Source organism: Pteropus alecto, unplaced genomic scaffold, assembly GCF_000325575.1.
Source record: "Pteropus alecto unplaced genomic scaffold, ASM32557v1 scaffold105, whole genome shotgun sequence".
Classification (NCBI taxonomy): domain Eukaryota; kingdom Metazoa; phylum Chordata; class Mammalia; order Chiroptera; family Pteropodidae; genus Pteropus; species Pteropus alecto.
In genome coordinates this window covers 1659160-1680483 of record NW_006436294.1, presented here as the reverse complement: position 1 = coordinate 1680483, position 21324 = coordinate 1659160, and the positions used below count along the sequence as shown (strand labels likewise).

The window sequence follows — 21324 nt, the reverse complement described above, 5'->3', positions numbered from 1 at the left end:
GCCAGCGCCGGGGGCCCATCGGAGGCTGTGAAGTGTTTGACCTTTGAGAGATCAGGACGAAGACCGTTGAATATTACTATTGTTGATTTGATGGGAACCAGGTTTCCACTACTCAACCCCAGCACCCTGGGCAAACTTTTATAAATGCAGCGCACGCTTCCTTAGCTATCCACCCCATCCCACGTTAAAAATAGAGCGAATGGTTACTGCTATAAAGTCAATAAAATCTCTATTGAATGAATAGTTTGTGGCAGGCACTGCGCTCTAAGTACATCACATGACAACCACAACCGCACAATTGTACTGCTCTCTGTAGTCTAGGAGATCCTAACAATACAAAGGCAGGTATTACAGAGAGGGCGAGAGAGAGAGAGAGAGAGAGAGAGAGAGAGAGAGAATCTTCCCAAAGATTACACAGCTAATGATGGAACTACTTTTACTGAATACCCACCACGTCCCAAAAGTGTCTCCACTGTAGGGGAAAGTAACGAGTGAACATATTCAAAGTAATATTGAAATGAAGCATCGTTTTTCTCTCTCCAGTGCACCAGTCTGGCTCTTAAGCTTACTAGATGCAACATGACATACAAATAACATTTATCATGCTTTACAGGGTGAAGTTAAAATAGCAAATTGCTCTCTTTAAGCTTCAACTATAGTGAGATTTGGAAATTTAAACAAACGCATTGCTATCCTTGTATTCGACATTCATTCATCACCATGTTACTAATAGCTACTGAGTTAGACTGAGCATGGAAATATATAGAAAAGATATAAATAAGACGGTCTCAACTGGACATTTGTCATGTTGTATTTTGGTTGCCCAGCACTTGAACTCTCCGTGTTTGGGAAACTCCCCATTATGGTTGTCATTAGTGTAGTATACCGTGTATTTCCAGAATCTTCTGGACACATGACAGGATTTTACCTTCCACACTCCTTGGAATTACATGAAGTCATTTGATTTGCTTTGGCTAATAAAATGAAATTGAGAGTGAGCCCCGTCATGGCCAGCTGGTAATTTAAAAAGCCAGTTTGCCAAGCTTTCCTTGAAAAACAATATTTGAGATGGTAGCAGCTCTAGCAACCCAAGTTCTACACAGATTATGGTGAGCCCAGAACCAACTGCTAATCTACAACTGATATAATAAAAGTAAATAAATATTTGTTGTTTTACGCTATTGAGATTTGGAGGGCTGTTTATTACACAACACAACTAACCCAGCTGACAGATACACCCACCTTATGAGTCTTGGAGACAGAGGCAACCTTGCTCCAAATGAAATGAAAATGTCAGAAACTCACATTCCCAGGCTCCCTTGCAGCTAAAGTGCTGTTTTCAGCGATACTAATTAGACTCTCTCACTGAGGACTGTGTATCAGACGATGCTAGTGACGTTCAAAGCACGGAAAGTTTTCTTCAGCAGCTTTGTAGTGCCAGTGATCAAATTTCCGATTTTCAACCTGGAGTTAACTAACTAAACCCTGGCAGAAACCATGCTGACCCACAATCCATTAAGTGAGGGAAAAAATAAACATCTGTTGTTCTACATCACTGAAAAGCTAAGGACGTTTGTAATTTAAACAAAATACAGACATAAAGGAGAATACAGATTCTATCCACTCTCCACTGTTTGTTGAGAATCCACCAGTCTATCCTGAAAGGATGATTCTTCCATTTTAATTGGAACTTAACAAGGGACCCCTCCAAGGAGGCAACTCGAAAGGAAAAAAATGGAAATAATTTCTGGCTTGAGCGGATTGTATAGGTGACTGCTCTCAATGGAGCTAATGCCATCCTGTAGGGGACACTTTAAGTATAGGGATGTGTGTGTTTTAGTTGTCATGTCATTGGGGTAGGGCACTGCTGCAATTTAGTGAGGAGGGACCAGGGCTGGTAGACATCCTGAAATACCTTCAAGAATTGCCCCAAGTCATGTATGGCTTTTGAATGTCGCTCCAGACATTCGTGTAGGTTACAAAACCTGTTTATAATTATATGAGCCTAGGACTCGGTTTCACACATAAGCACAAAGTATTTTTGCAAGGTTTTAATATACACTCGATTTTCCAAGAATGAAGCCTCTGTGTAATACGAGGTAAGATTATCCTTTTTTTTATGAACATTACCAAGAGTTTATCCCATGTTTAAAAATCATGTCACCTATGGCAAAGCTACTCATGGTATTTGAGGCACTGATAGAACATGCCTGTGTCACTCTGCATTTGTAGCTGTTACATTCATGGTAAATCTAAATTTAGGTGCATGCACTTGACTGCTTCGTTATGTCTCTTTGTGAGTCATGATTGAACACATATGTATTATTTTTATTATGAATTATTTCCATAAAGTTTGTTTGAATATTATCATTGTCATTATATTGATTTTTAAAATGATTTATGTGTAGCTTACTTATATCATCTATGAGTTTAATTTCAGAAAAGTGCAAGGGCGTTACATAGCATTAACTCTAAAATGGGGTCATTAAGTCTGACAAAACTGATTTTAAAAAACCCACATAGGCTATCATTGCCTCTTTTGACCATCTAAAATCAAAGGTCAGGATCAGGGCAGAGTCTAGACATGGTCCCTCAGCTTTGCAGTGAAGCTATGCATGGCTATGTCCCCTCTTCTCTCTGGCCCCCAACACACCCCTCATCCAGATGGTTAATGTTAGCCATCAGTCACTTCATCTCCAAATATAGAAAGATCTTACAGCTGTGTAAGAGCAGAACCAAACAAGCAGTTTGGGCAAATTATCTTAGTCCTTAGGCAGAAATCAAACTAAATTTCTCCAACATTAAAAATATGAAAAAGGAACCATAATATCTCCTGTAATATTTAACGACTGTATAGACGTATTTTAAGAGAGGAAAAAGTCGCTACTAAATACCAGATATTCCTTGATTACATATAAAACACAAGAAAGCTGTTTTTCTGTTTCTTTAATATTTATAATTAGCATCAGTGAAGAAAATCAAAACAATTCAAAGTTGTTGGGTTTTTTTTGTTAATAGATTAGTTCAGTAGAAACCTAAACTGCTGTGATAGACATCTTCGGCATATCTCTCTATGCCAGGTGCTTAAGAATCTTTGAAAATAGCACTAACATCACTTCCTTTATGTCTCAAACGCTTACTTGCTTTGTCTCTGTGTCACCATATCCCTTTATCAACTGACCAAATGTTATGATTGTCCCAGAATTCATCTTTGGTAGCTGGACTTCTAAGCCAGGAAAATACCATCTTTCTCACATGTCCACACAGCATTCTGCTCCCATTTCTAATGTATTTCCCATTGTGATTTCTGGATAAATTAATTCTAAGGATTGCGGGACATTCTAGGCAACTTTATTTTACTTATTTTTTTTTTTTACTAGTAATTTATATGCTATTCAGAAGCTATATTAGTTTCTGACATTTTTAAGCATTTTAGACATGGCAGTAATGATTTTAAAATACCAGTCTCTGCAACATGGATGGACCTAGAAGGTATTATACTAAGTGAAATAAGTCAGACAGAGAAGGACAAATACCACATGATTTCACTTATATGTGGAGCCTAAAAAACAAAATAAACAAATAAAACAGAAACAAACTCATAGATACAGAGAACAAACTGATGGCCAGGTAAGATGGGGGTTGGGGATGGAGTGAAAAAGGTGAAGGGATTAAGAAATACAAATTGGTGGTTGCAAAATAGTCGCGGGGATGTAAAGTACAGCTTAGGGAACACTGTCAATAATATTGTAATAACCATTTACGGTGTCAGATGCATACTAGACTTATTGGTGTGATCATTTTGTAAGTTATATAAATGTCACTAAGTTGTACACATGAAACATATAATATTTATGTAACTATAACTGAAAAATACATTTTTTTAAAAAAATTTAAGATTTAAATACTAGTAATAAATGAGTCTCTGCTAGTAAAGGTCAGAAAATAGAAAAAATATATATTTTTTTGGCTCAGCAAAAGCTTGAAAATGTAGCAAGAGGCCTGAATGACAAAGAACTCCTTTTTGTGCAAATTGCCATGAAGCAATGGAGTAAGCATGAAAGATCTCATCCAAGCCTGGACACTTTTAAGAGTGGAAGAAGCGTTATTAATAATTATACGAGAGCAACAGGTGGATTCCCAGGCCATCCCAGACAAACTGAGATACATGACCATGCGACCTAAAGCAGGAATAAATAATAAAGAGAAATCAGGTGAAGAGTTCCTAAATGGAAAAGCGTTGAATGTAAAATTAACTCTTGAATGTTCAATAGCTTTCCTGTTTGAGATGCCAGGACAAAGGACGGGCTCTTTCAGCTACTCTGTTGATAATTTGTACCTCTTCTGATCTGGGTTATTGTTGTTCATTATTATCACTCCTGGGAACTATATCGATATTTCTCGAGTGTTGGTCTACCAATTGTCTGTATTAGACTCACAGGAGCCGTATGTTAAAATGCAAATTCTTGGGCCCTAAACCTGAATTTTCAGTTTGGAGACTGGAAACCTGCATTTTAAAAGCCATTCTAAATGATCGTTTTGTACAGGAAAGTTTCAGAAATCATTTTAGGAGTCTTTTGGTAGAATGTGATAGAAATTCAGCGCAAAATAGCTTAAGCATAAAGGGAATTTATGCTTGTGGAATTAAGAAGGGAAAGGAGATGAGTCTGCCTTCTGGGGAAGTTTGATTTTGGGGATCAAATTACAACATCTTCTACTCTGCTTCCTGTGGGTTGGCTTGATTGTTGAGATCGACATCCAGGAGCTTCAGATTCGTCATTACAATAGCCTGATGAACATGAAAAGAAGTCCTAGAACTCATTCTTTCATTGGCTTATATTAAATCAGGTGCCCGATGCTGAACCAAGCATGATGGTCACAGGAAAAACTTGTACTAATCTGTCATGGACCTGGGTCCAATCCCCAATAAGGCAGGTGGGAGTGGAGACTGGCCCAAACATTACTGCCTGAGATATGGGAATGAGGGTATCCTTTACAGAAAATTGGGGTGTTGTTACTGGAAAGAAAGAGAATGGAAGCTGGACAACAAAAACAACTAAGATGCTTGCAACTGGCTGATACTGAATAGAACTCCAAATTACAACTTACAGCCATCCAACGAAGCTGAGAATACTTGCTGGTTTGCGAAGCTAAAAAGGCAAGCCAAATGAGGAGCAAAGCTAGTGAGAGACTGACCTAACATTCATATTCCTGATTCCTTAGGTATTTGCTTTTAGAAGCAGTCTCTACAATATAGAAGCACATTGCAGGTGATTGTTAAAACTGGGGGAAGAAAGGGTGGGCAACAGAACGTAGCAAGCATACAAATGAACAGTAATCAAATAGTCGACATTCTTAACCTCTTAGTGATTATTATTTTCCTTGAGAATGGAGATAGCTGTAGTTCAGTGGCATCCTCACATGTGGCAGACAGCATGCCTGCATGCATTGTCCCAAGACTCATTTACTTGGTTTAATCATTCAGCAAACTTGGATCGAGATTCTACCTAATGATAGAAAGTGGGTGATACAGAGTGATAGAACAGGAAGAATAATGAAACTAGGTATCCAATTCTAAGGTGACTTGCTACAATGGGGAGATGGGTACAGAAAGATGCAAGTATGATAGGCAGCAAAATATTAATCAATTTGAAATAGAGATACTATACTGTGGGAGTATGCTTATTCTGACTCAATAAATCAAGGAGGACTGCATAAAGGAGGTGGCCTTTGAAATATGTTTTGAAGGATGAGTAAGCTTCAAATAAGAGTTCTACGCAGACTTCAAAATTATTATTGCCCCATAGTTCTTTATAGTTTTGATTCAAGCTCTGACAAATAAAAAACCTCATTCTACTTCTGTTTCTTTCCCACAGCGTTTATGGAACATCTGCTGTGTGCCCAGCACAGTGCTTAAGCCTAAGGAGCATACCAACAAATAAGCTTAATTCCTGACTTTAAGGCACTTAGCAGTGTAGCTAAGTAGACCAACACACCGACAGCTACTTTCAATACAGTGTAAGTGTTAGCATGCAGGATGAGCAGATTGAGAATGTGTGCTCTCACTGGTCACACAATTTGTCTAAATGTCTGTCCCCTTAGTCAGGATCAGAAAACAATACCAGCATCCTCCAGGTAACTGGCTGACGTTCCCATGAAACAGTTCCCCCTGTGGGGGAGGGGAGAGGGTTGGGGGGTGCAGAGAACATGTTAGCACAAGTGTTGCCACAGTCCACAGTTTTGCCTTAGTCAAAAATATTGAGGCAACACAACCCTGTGGTCACGTATTGAATTACTTCCTCTTTTGTACTTTTGCAAAACGTTCGGCAGAGCCAGTTTCACCAGGATGAGGGGAAACGCCCTTTGATTTTCCTTACTGTCTCCTTTCCTTTTTTTTTTTTTTTTTTTTGAGAACTATAGGTATCATGAAGATCATAGGGGACTATAAATTTGAAGGGAATCAAGACATTAACATGCTTCTTGCCATCGTTTTTTAATAGCAACTTAAACTAAGAAACTATATTCGAGCCAGAGGTTTGGAATGAGACCAGGAGTTATAAGTTAGACCTGACACGGCTACCTGAGTGTTTGGGGACTAGACACTTCTCGGATTCTCCATTCCTCACATGGAAATGAGACTTTTAAATCTACTGCACAGCATTGTTTTGAGGATGAAATTACATAGAACGAGCCTTATATGTTTTGCATATCATAATTAATATGCAAATACAAAGTGTTTCCTAATATTTCTTTCTCACATTTCACAGGGCCCCACGTATCAAGTTTTGTTATCTCTGTGGGTGGTCCCAGTTTCGCTCCTTATTGATTCCATAAAAACATACTTTGTATCAAGCCCTATATGAGCTGCTGGGGATTACAGAGAAGAATAAGATGCTGTTCTTGTCACCAAGAATGTAAGCTCTTATTATGACTTTATTATAGGGTTTTCACTAGATAATCACTCTCTCGATCCTCCTCCTCTGCCCCACCTCTCATTTTTCAGTCTCTCTCTCTCTGTCTCTCTCTCTCTCTGTCTCCCTCTCTCTCTCCCTCACACACACACACACACACACACACACACACACACACATTATCCCCCACTGCAATTTGAATATGAACCCTGAGCAAACAGTAAGGCTATATCTAGAGCATTTTTGAGAGACAGGAATTCCAGTTTCAAGAAATACTGTATAAATCCTAAAAAGACACGTTCGCAACAAAGGAAGTTTGAGATCAGCAATGATAAGAAAATCAAATCTAAAGGCAAATAATAAAAGTACTACAATAAATTTAACTGTAGAAATTGTAGATTCTAAAATCAAATTATTTATTTATTTATTTTATTTATTTATTTTTTTTATCATCATCTGAACATGAGATACTCCAGTATTGTCACAGGGGAACTAAAGTTTAAATAAATCCCTGTCTATCCTGGCTTGCCATTTTTCTGATTTCTTTGCCTTTCCTTGGGATATCACTCGCAACCGAAATATCATGTCCTCCAAATATTTATATATATAAGTCCCCATCCCTACCCCCATATTACCTACAGGCCAAATAACTCCCTAGTGGCATTCTGATTTTACAATTTAATCACAGCTCATCTTGCTAACATAATCTAGTTCTCATAAAACCAAACAGTTTGAAAGTTCTTCCAAGACAGTGGCCATGAATTACTCATACGACACATGACAAATACCCAAGAAATGGGTAGGTTGACAAGTTCAAGGTGCCAGCAATTAGAAACAAAGAGATAGGTATGTTTCAAGAGAATTATAGGTATGGATATTGGCACAGAGAGGTGATTGAGATCAAATAGGTAAAAAGCTATCGACTGTTTTTGATAGAATGTATAGCCAAAGAGGTGCAAGCTTGGTATCGAAGATAGTACTATAAATCAAGGCTTCAAAGGACCCCTCCACTTACCAATTCTAGGAACAGAAAGTAAGCTGAGATTTGCGGACACAGGCAGATCAGAGGGTCTTGAAGAAGTCAGAAGGATCTTCACCTCCTCTTTCGGAATACAGTAGCTATGGCTGGAAGGAGGAGGATGAGAAAAAGAAAGAATGGGAAGGACAAGGAGAGGATGAGAAGGTGGAAAGCTATGAATTACAAGGAAGAGGGTACCACACATCCAGAAAGGCTGTATGACAGAATGTGGTAAATCTAGGCGGATGTGACTATACGTAGTCTTGAATAAATGTGCCTATATTCTGAGGATGGCGCTAAAGCAGCAGAGAGACACAGGCTGTAAGTTTGTACCCCACAATAATGGATGGCTCAGAAGATAACATTTGTTATGATTATGTATTAGTTATCTACTGTCGTGTAAAAAGTTACCCCAAAACCTGATGCCTTAACACACCATTTATGATGGCGCAGTGTCAGTCAGTCAGGAATCTGGGTAGTGCTAAACTAGATCCTCGGCTCTGCATGTTTCACAGGCGGCAGTCAAAGCGTTAGTGGGGACTGCAGTCACAAGGCTACCCTGGAGAAGAATCCACTTTCAAGCTCACGCAAACGCCTGTCGGCTTGATTTCTGGCTGTTGAACAGAGGGCCTCAGTTCCTCACTGGCATTTGAGACCACCTTTACATCCTTTCGACATGCCTGTTTGCCTCATCAAAGTGCATAAACTAAGAAGGTAATAGAGAGTCCAGCAAGACAGAAGCTGCAATCTTTTGTGACCTAATCGTGATAGTGAAAAGCCATCCTTTTTGTCTGATTCTATTCAGAAGTAATTTCAGCCCACCCTCAAGGAGGGAGGATTTCACAAGGATCCTCGAGGTCCATCCTTGAAAGCTGCCTACCACAAACTAGACAGGCTCTCCTCCTAGCAGCTTCTGCTGCCTGGGGCATGTTCTACAGAGGACCCTGCCTGTGGCATAATCTCAGGGGGAAAGGGAACCCCAAGAAAGAATGAGATTAACTTTTCTGACAGCCTGACCAACTGGGTTCTCAGAAGAGAAGTTGGTTTATGGGAAACAAATAAGGAATGCTTCTTGCACATCTGAGCTGAGGACTCACTTATGTCCCATTTCTTTTATCTCATTTAATTCTCCAAGCCATCCTTTGAAATATGTGTCATTACATTTATAACAGAACGCATTGCAACTCAAAGAGGTTAAGTCACAAATCTAAGGACACACAGCTGGTGTGGCAGACAGTTTGAATCTCAATCTGTGTGGCTCCAAAACCCGTACGCTTTCTACAATCCAGTGCACCTCAGTGTTGCTAGAATGTATATTTCTTTTATCATTTACAATAGCAGAAATGTATAGGAATCCACTGACATCAAGTTCTTTCGGCTCTACTAAAATATAAAATGTAAAGTGCCACCCATAGAGTGTCCTGTAAAGCCCACTGTTTGATGGATCAACATATTGCCATTGCAGACATTTTCAGAAGATCAAACTCCTGGTATGCAAGAAAATGCTGAATTTAATAGCATCAGCACATTATCACCAAGAAATTTAATTGATTTGGACGAAGCACTACTATGCACTACTCATGTTGAAAATGGTCAGAAGATGATAAACAGTAAGTGTGAGCGTTGCTTCTCTGAAGATTTTCCTTATGTTCTTGCAGCTAGGGGTGGCGAGTTAGCTCAGCAAAGCATCCCTCCATGATGTGTCCAGCTGGCTGGACTCATGGGATGCACATCCCCCGCTGCTGGTCCAGGAGACAATCTTGAGTCTTCACCATGCTCCTCAGCCGTGAATGCCCCTGACGCTGAGCCCCACAGGAAGTGTGACCTCATTCTGCTCTCAGCCTCTGGTTACGCAGGCAGTTTTTGAAAGGAAACAAGAGCTGTTTTAAGGCTGACTTTCCCAAGAACTACATGCTCTTCTATTCTAGGAAACAACCAAAAGAACAGAGGACCGCTGAAGATGAAACTTCTCTGCCAGCTCCTGCTGCACTCAGTAATGTACGCAGGCATCTATTAGCAGGAGAGAACGGGGGGATTTTCTGTTATGAGGGGACTTCCGCACCTGTTGACATTCTGACATTATTTTCAGCTGAAGAACTACTAAGTCCTGGATTTCTCCGCTGACTGTCAAACTCAGGAAGCTTCACACTTCAGTAACTATTTTGTCATCTATCAATTGGAAGAAGAGACTGGGGATTCCCTTTGGAAAGAACGAGTATGGGCAAATTATTTTTCGAAACAGATTGGTTGCTTTGATGGAACTGGTAGATAGAATCTGTTTCTTGAAAAGTTTTAGAGCTGTAACTGAATTCTTTTTCAGTGATACTAATACTCTATTAACTGTTAGTGTACTGCGAGTAGCCTATGACAGTGTTTCTAAGATCTAGCCATAAGATCTTACCTTCTGCTACAGAACCTGGTGGCCTAAAATTAAACCTAATGCTTGGGGAAACTAACATAGGGTAATTTGGGCTGGACATATTCATATTATATTGAGCAAAAATCAAAAGGACAAGCGATGCACTATTATAGTGAAATAAAATTATTTTATATTCTAAGCAAATGACATTGATGAATGTGTGCTTTGATTTAGAGATCCTCCAAGGAATGCCAGAAAGTTCTCCTGATTTGTCCACAGGTCTATATAAGCCAGGATCTATGTTTTCTAACAGGTTTCGTGTATAATTTATTGGAAGAATCAATCTAGAGCTGTATAATTATTCTGATTTAAAATTGTGTATGACAGTTACAAAAAACAATTCATTACTAGTTATTGCATTTTTTAAAAATGTGGATAGAGGCGGTGAATTAGAAAAGCATTTCGTCCTATTTTATAAAGCTGTTAGAATTGGGATATCTGCAAATAGTGAACAGAAGGTAGATCAATGTGATGAGTGATAAACGGTCAGAGTTTACATAATTTTCTAATTTATACTTGAGAAGGTAAATAACATGTTCATGAGAACTGAGTGTTGAAATCTGCCCAGTGGTGTACTATTTTTAGTGCGATGCTGCTTATGCCGCTTATGAATGTCCAGGCCGATAGCAAGTGCAAAAGACCCTCCCTGTGACTACCTTTCAGCGGTTCAAGGTGTTGGACCAAAGACAGACACTAACCCCAAGCATCACTGGAAACTTGACAATGAGGTTGATGTGTGCTGGATGATGAAAATATACATAAGTTTATTCAGAGGGCTCTAGAACCAATCACTTTTCAGATTCCTTCATCGAATAATTCATATTTATTTTTATTTTCATTACAAGTCAGTCATTGCAAGTCTAGCTTTCCCAAGTAAAATGTTGATCTTATTTACAGAACAAGATTATTTAGGTGCACTGAGCAAGACAATGGAAAATGTAACACAAAATCGGAGAGGCAGACTCCACCTCGGTGGTCCTCCGATCCAGCCTCCTGCTTTCCATCCTATGTCTCCTTATTATTTCAGTAAACAAATCTGAGTAGTGCAATTAGTAGATGCCATCTGTTTTGGCATCACTTTTCTATTTTTAATATATAATCCACCTTTTTTTTTTACATCTTTTGCAGAAAATCTGTGAAGTTTGAATAAGCAGCCTTCCCAAGATGTACCGAATATCTCAACTGATGTCAACACCAGTGGCAAGTAAATGTGGCGAACGCAATTATCTTTTGAATGATTAGACTTCTTTTAGCAATTTCCTTGCTTTGATTTTGCTGATACTCACACCATTAACCATCTGTCAGTAGCTTGTGCTTCTTAAATGCCAGCGTTCACTTTGGCAATGATTTCGACTTCATTTCTTTCCTTGAGAGAAATGTGGTATTTTTCCTTTTAGTAGGGGGAAAAAAAAATCACCATTTTTTTTTTAGATGCCTGTGCATAAATGTGAAAGGAGATTGTTTACCAGCTACTATTAAGATGCAAAACTGTTTGTCTATAAAAAAAAAAATACTGAATGATTTTGATAGCTACTTGTAGAAAATAAGGGCGTTGTTAAAACGGTAGTGGTTTCAAGTTTCTTCCTTCCTCTTGTCATTGCCTCCCCAAACCCTGCTTCTAACCCTTCCTCACACACCTACAATTTTCTTCTTACAAATCGACCAGCCCAGTCTGAACGTCTAAATTCCTTTCTGTGCTTAGATAGTAATTGTCAGTAATGGAATCAAGTTTCACAGAGCCTGTCTTGTAGAAGTATTCACACCATTACTATATGATATAAAATTCTGCTTTAGAGTTTAGAATATTAAGCAATCACAATTTTCCCTGATTGAAGTCTGTTGCCAAGCCTATGGTTAAACTACAATGAATGAATGAATGCTTTAAAAAAATTAAGAATACTCACAGGCTTCATACGTTAGGAAATCATTTATATAAAACAAAACTACTTTTTTTTCCCTCCACTATTGCCTTTTGTTCATTATTGTACCATAGGAGTGCCTTAAAATGCACTAATGAGAGAGATTCCGGGGAGATGACTGAATTCCTCAAATTACTGAGTAAGCTAAAATAACCAGCACATTGGGTAATTGATTTCAGTTTTCTATAGCTTCACACAAGATGTTTTCTTCCTCCTTTTCATGAGTCGGTTTGATGCTAATGATTTATTATTGCCTCATCCTGCACTAAGGGACCTCTAAAGGAGTGCTGAGGAGAAGAACCAGAAGGTAGAAGCTCCTAGATCATTTCTGGCTGCCCAGCGAGGCCTGGTGACAAGTTGCATTAATACTGATGGCTGCATCAGTTAGAGTCTCTCCTGAGGCTGGGGCATCAGCTATTCACACCTTCTTGACAGCCTCCGCTGTTTGCAATCATGCGTGTTGGCGAGCTGTGACAAAGTTGTACTTCTCTCTCATTTGCTCATGCAGGGTCTTCCAAGCCCGAGAGAGAATATGCTGGAGAGCTGTCTTCCACATGCGTTTTTCCAAGGTATTCCATGGGGCTTTTGACAAGAACAAGCAGTCAAATTCTCTTCCTGTATGCGTTATTTTGTTGTATTCCTGTTTAAAAAATATTAGTTTTAGGTATCAACCAGTTTGGGTATGGGTGTATATTTTCCGTCCCATGCACATACAAAATGAAAACTCACCTAAGCTAATAATGGATTTTTTTGGAGGGGGAGTGGGGTGGGCGGTGTGAACATGTAGGCAAATGTGAGTTGTTTAATTGATGAGTGGAGAAACTAATGAATACTGGTATATGGTTATTTTCTCTCGAATTTATGTTCTCTTAAATATGCTTTTATTATTTCACCTTACAAGAGAAACCAGATTCTACACCAATGCACAAGCTGGCCAAATTTCATTCTCCACTAAAATGCGTAGTTTTACCATTTTGTTCAATTTCTGCATTGAAGTCTTATTTCCTTCTTCTTCTCTCTCTCTCTCTCTCTCTCTCTCTCTCTCTCTCTCTCTCTCTCGCCTTTCTGCACCTCATTATTTTTTCCTGCCGCACAATGAAGATAATAATACTTAGCTTTTAGGGAGCTTTCCCTAAGGTAGATAAAGCGTGATGTATGGGCCAGGCCCCATAGTAAGTTTTCAATACTAAATAACATCCACTCAGAGTAGCACTTTACTAACTTTAGTGCACATATTAATTGTGAGTAGACTTTTAAATTTAAAAAAGTTATCGGAAATTTAGTAGAGCATGAGGTTGCCTTTCAATCACATAGACATGTGTTTTGCAAACCTAAGACATACAGGTTTACCTAAGGAGATACCCCTGATACCGAATCAGGGATGAGAACTGCATGAACATTCGTGTGGCTGACCAAGAGGGAAATTGGCAAAGGCTGAACAGATCTCTTTAACTGCATATTCACTCTATAACTCACATCTGTCTAGTGGCTGCATAGTTATAATTTGTCTATCACAGTGACAAGAGTGAGGACATAGAAATTGGAAGGATATTCAGAGTAATAGGAGTGGAGGAGACTATGAGCTTCCCATACCCCAGAGAGACTGCTTTCCAATTTTTCCATCCACGAAAGCTGCAAAGAAAGCATCTTACTTGGAGGATTAATGTCAAGGGTGTAAGTGCATCATATGGCTTTATCGAAGTGTTTAAAACGGAAGGAAGCACTGAACGTCCTGGAGTCCAATGCTCTCACGGGTAAAGAGATGAACCCCAGAAGACCAAGAGTGAAATTCTTCGGGTTGCAGAAGTCACTGGCAGCCATGAATGCAGAGGAATTTTCCTTCATGGTGACTAGAAATGTGGCTTTTGTGTGACTAGATGTTCTGGACAGAGCTTTAAAGGACTTTCCTTATTCCCTCTGTAGTTTTACCTGTGACTTCCTGCATGGTGACAGTCCCTTTGACTGCTGCTCCACAGATGCCCTGACAGGCTCCCACTTTCCCTGTCGCCGAAGTCCCAGACTCCTCACCAATGGCTACTACGTTTGGACAGAAGACAGTTTTGTCTGCGACAAAGATGGCAACATAACCCTGAGCCCATCTCAAACCAGTGTTATATACAAGGAGAACTTGGTTAAGTAAGTAGAAGATATCATATAAAAGAATCGGAAGTCCAATGCACCTGTTAGTTATTCATTCATTCGTTTGTTCATTCAACATTCATTTATAAGGAGCCCATTGCTGCTCTAGACTGTGGAAAAACAAAGGCTAATAGGGCAGAAAGAGCTGACATGAGAACAGATGAAAGTAATGAAGTGATGCAGGTGATGAAGTCTGAATGGAGGGCAGGGGAAGCGGGGAGGAAGGAGGCCGATCTCACTTGCACAAACAGGTTGAAACAAGCTTACTAGAGATGATGATGATGGTGGATTTGAGTCTTGAGAGATGTAGGATGTCGGTTAAAATAGAAGCAGGAAAGGGGAGCGCTGGAGAGAGTTCTGAGAGACCCCGATACAATTTGGAGAATAGCGAGCAGTTGTGGAAATACAGCTTAGGGTGGAAAGAGCTGCCCTGCAAGAGAGAAGGCTGAGCGCAGACGCCAGGAGTGGACGGAAGGGGCTGAATTCCAGCCTAAGGAGTTTGGGCTTTATTCTGAGGATGAAGAGGAGCCATTGACAAATCTCAGATTTCTCCTTAGCAAGGTAACAACTGATTACAATGCAGAGGGTGGATTGTTGGGATTGTGGACATGTGAGTAGTTAAAATCTTTTAGAAGCGCAAACCAAATTGCATCACCACCACCCTCGACATACATCAGTGTTCTCTCTTTGTTCTAACATTAAACCCAAGCCCTTCACGTAACATTCCAGGCTCTTTATTACTGGCCTCCTTTTTACCTTCCTGGCCTCACTTCCTAGCATGAGCCAACGTGGGATGCACTTGTGTGTGCTTCAGTGAACAGGTCAGATCATCCTATGTCGCTCAGAGTGTTCCTACCCCGGAAAGCCTCCCTTGGCTCCGGATTAGCAATGCCCCTCCTGGCGGGTACTCTTAACTAGCAGCCTCTAGTTAATTTTGTCAGAGCACATATCCCCCCTCATCTCTCATAGCCCAGTAATCAAGCAGGGACTATGAAGCCAGACTGCCTGGGTTTGCATCTCAGCTATGTCATTTACTAGCTGTACGAACTCAGACAAGTTACTAAACCTCTTTGTGCCTCAGTTTCCTGATTTGAAAACTAGAGTAACAATGGTACCTACCGCACAAGGCTGTCCTGAGGATAATGTGAGTTATTATATGTAAGCCTCTTAGACACCTGGCACGGAATAAGCTCTATGAAAGCATTAACTATGGCTGCATCTTTTTTGTCTTTCTCTAATACTAGAGTGTGAACTTTCTGTATCCAAGGTTTTGTCTATTATCTCGGTATCCTTGACATTGATCCAAGCATCTGGCACACCCAGAAATTTAAGAAGCTTCTGTGGAATTAACAGAGGGAACAGATAAAATGAGCTTCACGGACGGAATTGGAGTGTTGTGTTCTGCTCATCGAATCACTTTCACTAAATTCACTGTTTTGAACCTGAGGTGACTGCTATTCATGCGTCACCATCCTCTTTCATTTCTCTCCAGAATATTTAGAAAGAAAAAGAGGCTCCGCCGTTCTTTTTCTTCCCTCTTCCAACTCGGTGCCTCGAAATCCTGGCTGCATGGAAGTATCTTGGGCGATGTTGACTCTTCCTCAAGTGAGGACATTTGGTTGGACGAGGCCAGCAGGCTGGACATCCACCATCGCAGTGAAAACGGTGAGTTTGCATCTCCCTTCCCATAATGCAATACCACTGCCACGTGGTCAGTACCAACACTTGATCTGGGACCAATGTAAAATCCAGAAACGTGGTCATTTTTTTTTTTTTAGGAGAGGCAACCTTCGGTTGACCTCACAGATTGCAAGAACCTTGTCGGTTTATAATCCCTTATTTTTTAATTTATTTTTTATGCCTACAGCACCTGGTCTTCCTAGATGGTCTCCCATCCAAGTACTAACCAGGCCCGACCCTGCTTAGCTTCCGAGATCAGACGGGATCGCTCTTGTTCAGGGTGGCATGGCCTTAGACGAAATGAAAGTCATTTTGATAGAGAGGATGGGCCGCATTCTAAAAATTCATCTAAAGTTCTCTCCACACTACTATGTGATCCAAATACATATGTTTCCATGTCATGCAAAACAGCCTAATTTAAGTATGTAAATTTTTAAGTTGATAAAACCTGAAAAATATCTGCACATCTCCAATGTATCTTTTCCGTTTTGAATATGGGTGGAGAAAAGATACTGGAGTCAGGGTTCAAGTCCTACTTTGGGCATATTGCGATAGTTATTAACTTTGCTAACTCTAAATGTCCTCATTTTTAAAACAAAATATGTATATATAGAATGATAATATATTTATATATTATAATATATGATAATAATATATGAAATATTCCTATTGAAATACATGCTCTATGTATATATTAGATATATCACATATATGTATTAAATAGTATAAATTATATATATTATAGGTAAATATGTATGTATTTGATATGTGCGTATATGTATATAAATACCGTGATGGGAACTCAAAGCACATCTTAATATTAAATAGGACAATGAATGTCAAGCATAGGTCAATGCTTGATACTCAATAATTTGTAGTTATAATTATTTTTATTATTAGAATGAAAAAAATTTGATATTTGTTGGGCACGTGCCATCTGCCAGGGACTGTGCTAAGTCTGGGTATACGGGGTGATTATGAACAACATAACCCCTGTCCCTGGTTTACTGCAGCAGGGGGTGAGGTTCAGGCATTTGCTAAATAATTGCACAAACAGATACAAAGCAATAATCGTGGTAAGTGCCATGAAGAAAAGGTATATGATGTAAGGGGAGATACAACCTACTCAGAAGCTCAGGGAAGGTGTCCCTGTGGATGTTGGCAATTGAGCTGAGTTCTAGAGAATGAGCGGACCTTTTCTGAGCAAAGAGAGGAGGTGAGAGCGTTCTGAGCTAAAGAGACAAAAGAGGCTAGAGTCCGGAGTCTCGCGAGTAGGTTCGCTGGGTGTGGAAAGAACACAAGCGTGATTGGGAACACGTTGAGTTTAAGGTCCTGTGGGACATCAAAGGTGCAAGTTGACCCGGACCTTGGAGGGGCAGCCTGAGCTAAAGCGATACATCTGTAAGCCATTTCAGTCTAGGTGGTCACTGAGGCCACAGAGTACATGAGATACATCTGGAAGAGGGTAGAGTCGGCAAAGGGAGAACCTAGAATGGAAATTCGCAAACTCAAACCATGATCGGGTGAATAGGACAGGACGAGCCTGCAAAGGGATAGAGAGGAGGCATCTAGAAGGCTGAGCAGAACACCAAGAGAGTGTGGCGTCATGAAAGGGAAATAGCGGTTTGAGAGGGAGGGAGCAATCGACAGCGGCAGATCATACCCTGGGCTTCAACACGATGACCGCTGGAGTCCCTGACCTGGAGGTCGTTGCCGATGGAGTGAAAGAGGCAGAAGAGAACTAGAAATAGGGCAAGGAGAGTGTGAGAGGTAAAGAAACGAAGTCATGGGGTACGGAGGACTCTTCGAGATGTCTCCTGCAAAGGGAAGGAGAGAGACCAGGTCCCTCCCATACATGCATTCGACTCCGGTCATCCCGATGGGCTGCTCTCAGTTTCCCAAATGGACCATGCTCTTCCACGCTTCTGTGGCTTTGGTCATTTTGCTCATCTGCTGGAATTCATTCATTTATTCATTCACTTGGAAGATTTTATTGAGGGCCAACTGTGTGCCAGGCACTATTCTGGGACACAGTGGTGAACAAAACAGACAAAATCACTGTTCTCATGGAACTCGCTTTTCTGTCAGAGGAGACAGAATAAATTATATAGCACATTAGAAAGTGGTAAGTGGTGAGGAGAACGATTGAGGAGGTGATGGGGATTGAAAGTTTAAGTAGGGTGATTAGGAAGCCCTCACTGAGAGTGACTTTTGAGCATTGACTTGAAAGTGGCAGCGAAGCATCTGGGGGAGGAACAGTCCAGGCCCAGGAAATACAAGGGCAAAGGGCCTGGACTGGGAGCCTGCCCAGGGCTAGGTGCATGATGGGAGAGGAGAAAACAGGATCTCAGAGGTGCGTATGGGTGAGAACAAGTGAGAAGGACAGGGAGTCCTGTGAGGCCATTTTAAAGACTTTGCCATCTGCTCTCAGTGAGAGGAGAAACTATAGGAGAACTTGGAGCAGAGGAATAACGTGACTCAACTTTTATGTCTTTGGCTGCTGTGTTCAGATTAGATGTAAGGTAGGTATTGGGGGTAGAAGCAAGGAGATCAGTTAAGAGGCTGCTGGAGTTGAATCAGGTGGGAGATCATGGTAGCTTGAACTAAGAGGTGAGAAATTGTTGAGCCACGAGGCTTTGCTGATGAAGGTTGAGAAGAAGTCAAAGGTGCTTATTATATGCTAAGTACTTTGCATTCTGTCTTGATTAAGTAAATCACCTTGTTTACGTGCATTATCTTGTTTAGCTATCCCAAAGATCCCTAGGAAGTAGGTCGTATTATCTTATTTACTTTTTATGATGACTGAGGTTCAGGGTGACTTGCCAAAGTTCATTTAGTTTATACACAGCAGAGTTAGAATTCAGCCTCGGTCTGTCTAGAGGCTTTACTCTTCTTTCCAAGATGAAATCCGGCATATACCTCAGCCCAGGCTCAAGCAGCAAGCGAGAGGAGTCATGTGATATAATAATATAATAATTTAAAGATATAGTACTTACATGTCTACTATTTTTCTCAACCTACTTCCTGGGCAGAAAATTCAAATACTATATTAAATTTTTTTAAACTTTTAAATGTGTTATAATCATAGATTCATGAGAAGTTGCAAAAAATAGTGCAGAGAGGGTCGGTTTACCCTTTATCCAACTTTCCTCCCTGGTAAAAATTTACTCAGCCATCCACTCAACCACATCTAGTACACGATCAAAAGCAGGAAATCGACAATGACACAAAATATGGTTAAAATTTCACCAGTATATTTTCTGTGTGTAATACTACATTAATTTTTAAAAAATAAACAGAGTAAGTGCTCGTTAAATGAGACACAATTCCTGACATAAACGAATGATTAATTGAGTGCACCCTAGTTCCCCACAATAACTGGGATGTATAAACAGGACAAAGAGAAGAGAAGGAGACAGGAGCTTGGGGTTGGGAAGGGGTGGGGGGCGGTCTGGGAAGACAAACTGAAGGTGTTTGAAGAACCTTCTGGATTGTGTTGAGGAGTTTGGATTTTACCTAATCAAATGAGGATCTTTCAGAAGGCTGTTGGGTGGGGCAATGACACAATCAGATTTGGACTTTCAGAGATTACCTTTATGGTAACACGGAGTGATCATTGGAGGGGCGGTACCTAGTGGGAGCTCAGAGGCGTTAAAACCAACAGGCAAGGAAAGTGGCCCAGAAACAGTGAGTAAGGAAGAGATGTCAGGAATTGTTTTCAAGGCAGAACTGGCAGGTCGAATGATGAAACGCAGAGATGTTGAAGTGGGAGGAATCGAGAAAACTGACGTGTTTAATTTGGGGGGGCTGCATGAAAAGTCCTGCCGGTCATGAAGACAGTGTGGCCCAGGGATGAGGAAAGTGGATTTTGAGCGGGATAGACTTGAATTCGAGTCCCAGAATCACCTCTTCCAACCCAGATGCTCTTGGGCAAGTTAATTAGCCCCTCCGATCCTCCATGTCTTTACATATAAAATAAGAAAAATAACAGCACATAGAATTGTCGTGAAGATGAAACGCAATAATCCATGAAAACTTAGCACAGGGTCTGGGATTCTGCCCACGTAACAGCTATAAAAAGGCAAAAAAAAAAGAAAAAGAAAAAGAAAAAGAACACATTCGGGACAGGAAGAGAGACAATGAATTCTATTTCATATGAGTTGAATTTGAGATACCTATGGGAAGTGGAAAGATAGCCAGCAGAGTTTTGGGAATGTGGGAATGGGGTTCAGGAAGAAGGAAGGATCTAAAAATATTGGTTTGGGAGCCAATATGAGCAGTAGTAGAGGTCTCTGAAATAAGAGAGTTCGGCGATGGAAAATGAGTGAATGGGCATAAAGGCGACTTAAGGAAGGAATTCAGGGGGTTGAACAGATGTTCCACTAATAATTACCCCTAACAGTAAGTGCTATGGACCAGTGCCATTCCAGCAAATTCTCATGTGATGTCGTCACTTCTCTCCAAAGTCTGTTAATCTCTCTTTTGTTTTCACAAAGTTCTTTTAACAAAGAGTAAGCTCAGAGCTTTCCTCTACAACGGTACTTAGTGCAAATCAAATAAGGTCTCGTTTTTATTGTACTTATTTTTACATTTACTTTGTCTCCAGTGCATTTAAATAATTGATATAGTTCCTTTGACATAAAAGACTAAATAAAACGGGACAATTTGAGGAAAATATTAAATGGCTAAGGGTAAGCGGGCTCCACGATGTGGCAAAAATGGGGAAAATGATGCTTGGATGACTAAAGTTCGAGAACCACTGTCCTAAAGGCAGTTTCATATATTTGAAAATTCGCATCTAGTTTTCCCATAGTTACCGCTTCGAAATATGTCCAAACAATTTTAAAGCAATTGGACCACAGCAGCGCTGCACGTGTACGAGGTATCTTGTTAAAATTCTCACGGTTTCTAAATATCTTCTAAATATAACAAATCAAACCACCACCACCACCACCGCCTCCAAAATTAGTAATTAGTCAACCCGGGTGTACACAGGACTTCAAAATCTCTCTTCTCAGCTGTCAACTATAATCAAATCTTCCCCAGACTTCATTTCCAGATCTACCCAAGGCCCCGTGACTTTTATCAGCAATTTATTTTTCTCTGGAAGTGTCGCCTAGTTAGAAGACTCGAGAATTCAAAATTAACTTGTTTTGCTGTTTTTCTCTCTGGGCGATGGATGTAATCAAAACTTACTTCCTCTGATTTTCTCTTGCTTCGTTTTTCAGGCTAAACAGG

General features: G+C 40.3%; 1 protein-coding gene and 1 pseudogene across 1 annotated transcript in view; one reads left to right on the top strand and one right to left on the bottom strand.

Moving 5' to 3' along the window:
• Positions 1–21324, top strand: part of TMEM71 (transmembrane protein 71) — a 38139-nt gene that overhangs the window by 2160 nt on the left and 14655 nt on the right. The window contains exons 2-5 of the mRNA XM_025047588.1: positions 11477–11552; positions 12776–12836; positions 14191–14403; positions 15899–16071. Coding sequence (XP_024903356.1) covers positions 11513–11552; positions 12776–12836; positions 14191–14403; positions 15899–16071 — 487 coding nt within the window. The 5' untranslated portion in view covers positions 11477–11512. The remainder of the gene's footprint in view (positions 1–11476; positions 11553–12775; positions 12837–14190; positions 14404–15898; positions 16072–21324) is intronic.
• On the bottom strand, positions 16265–16383 carry LOC112480563 (annotated as a pseudogene).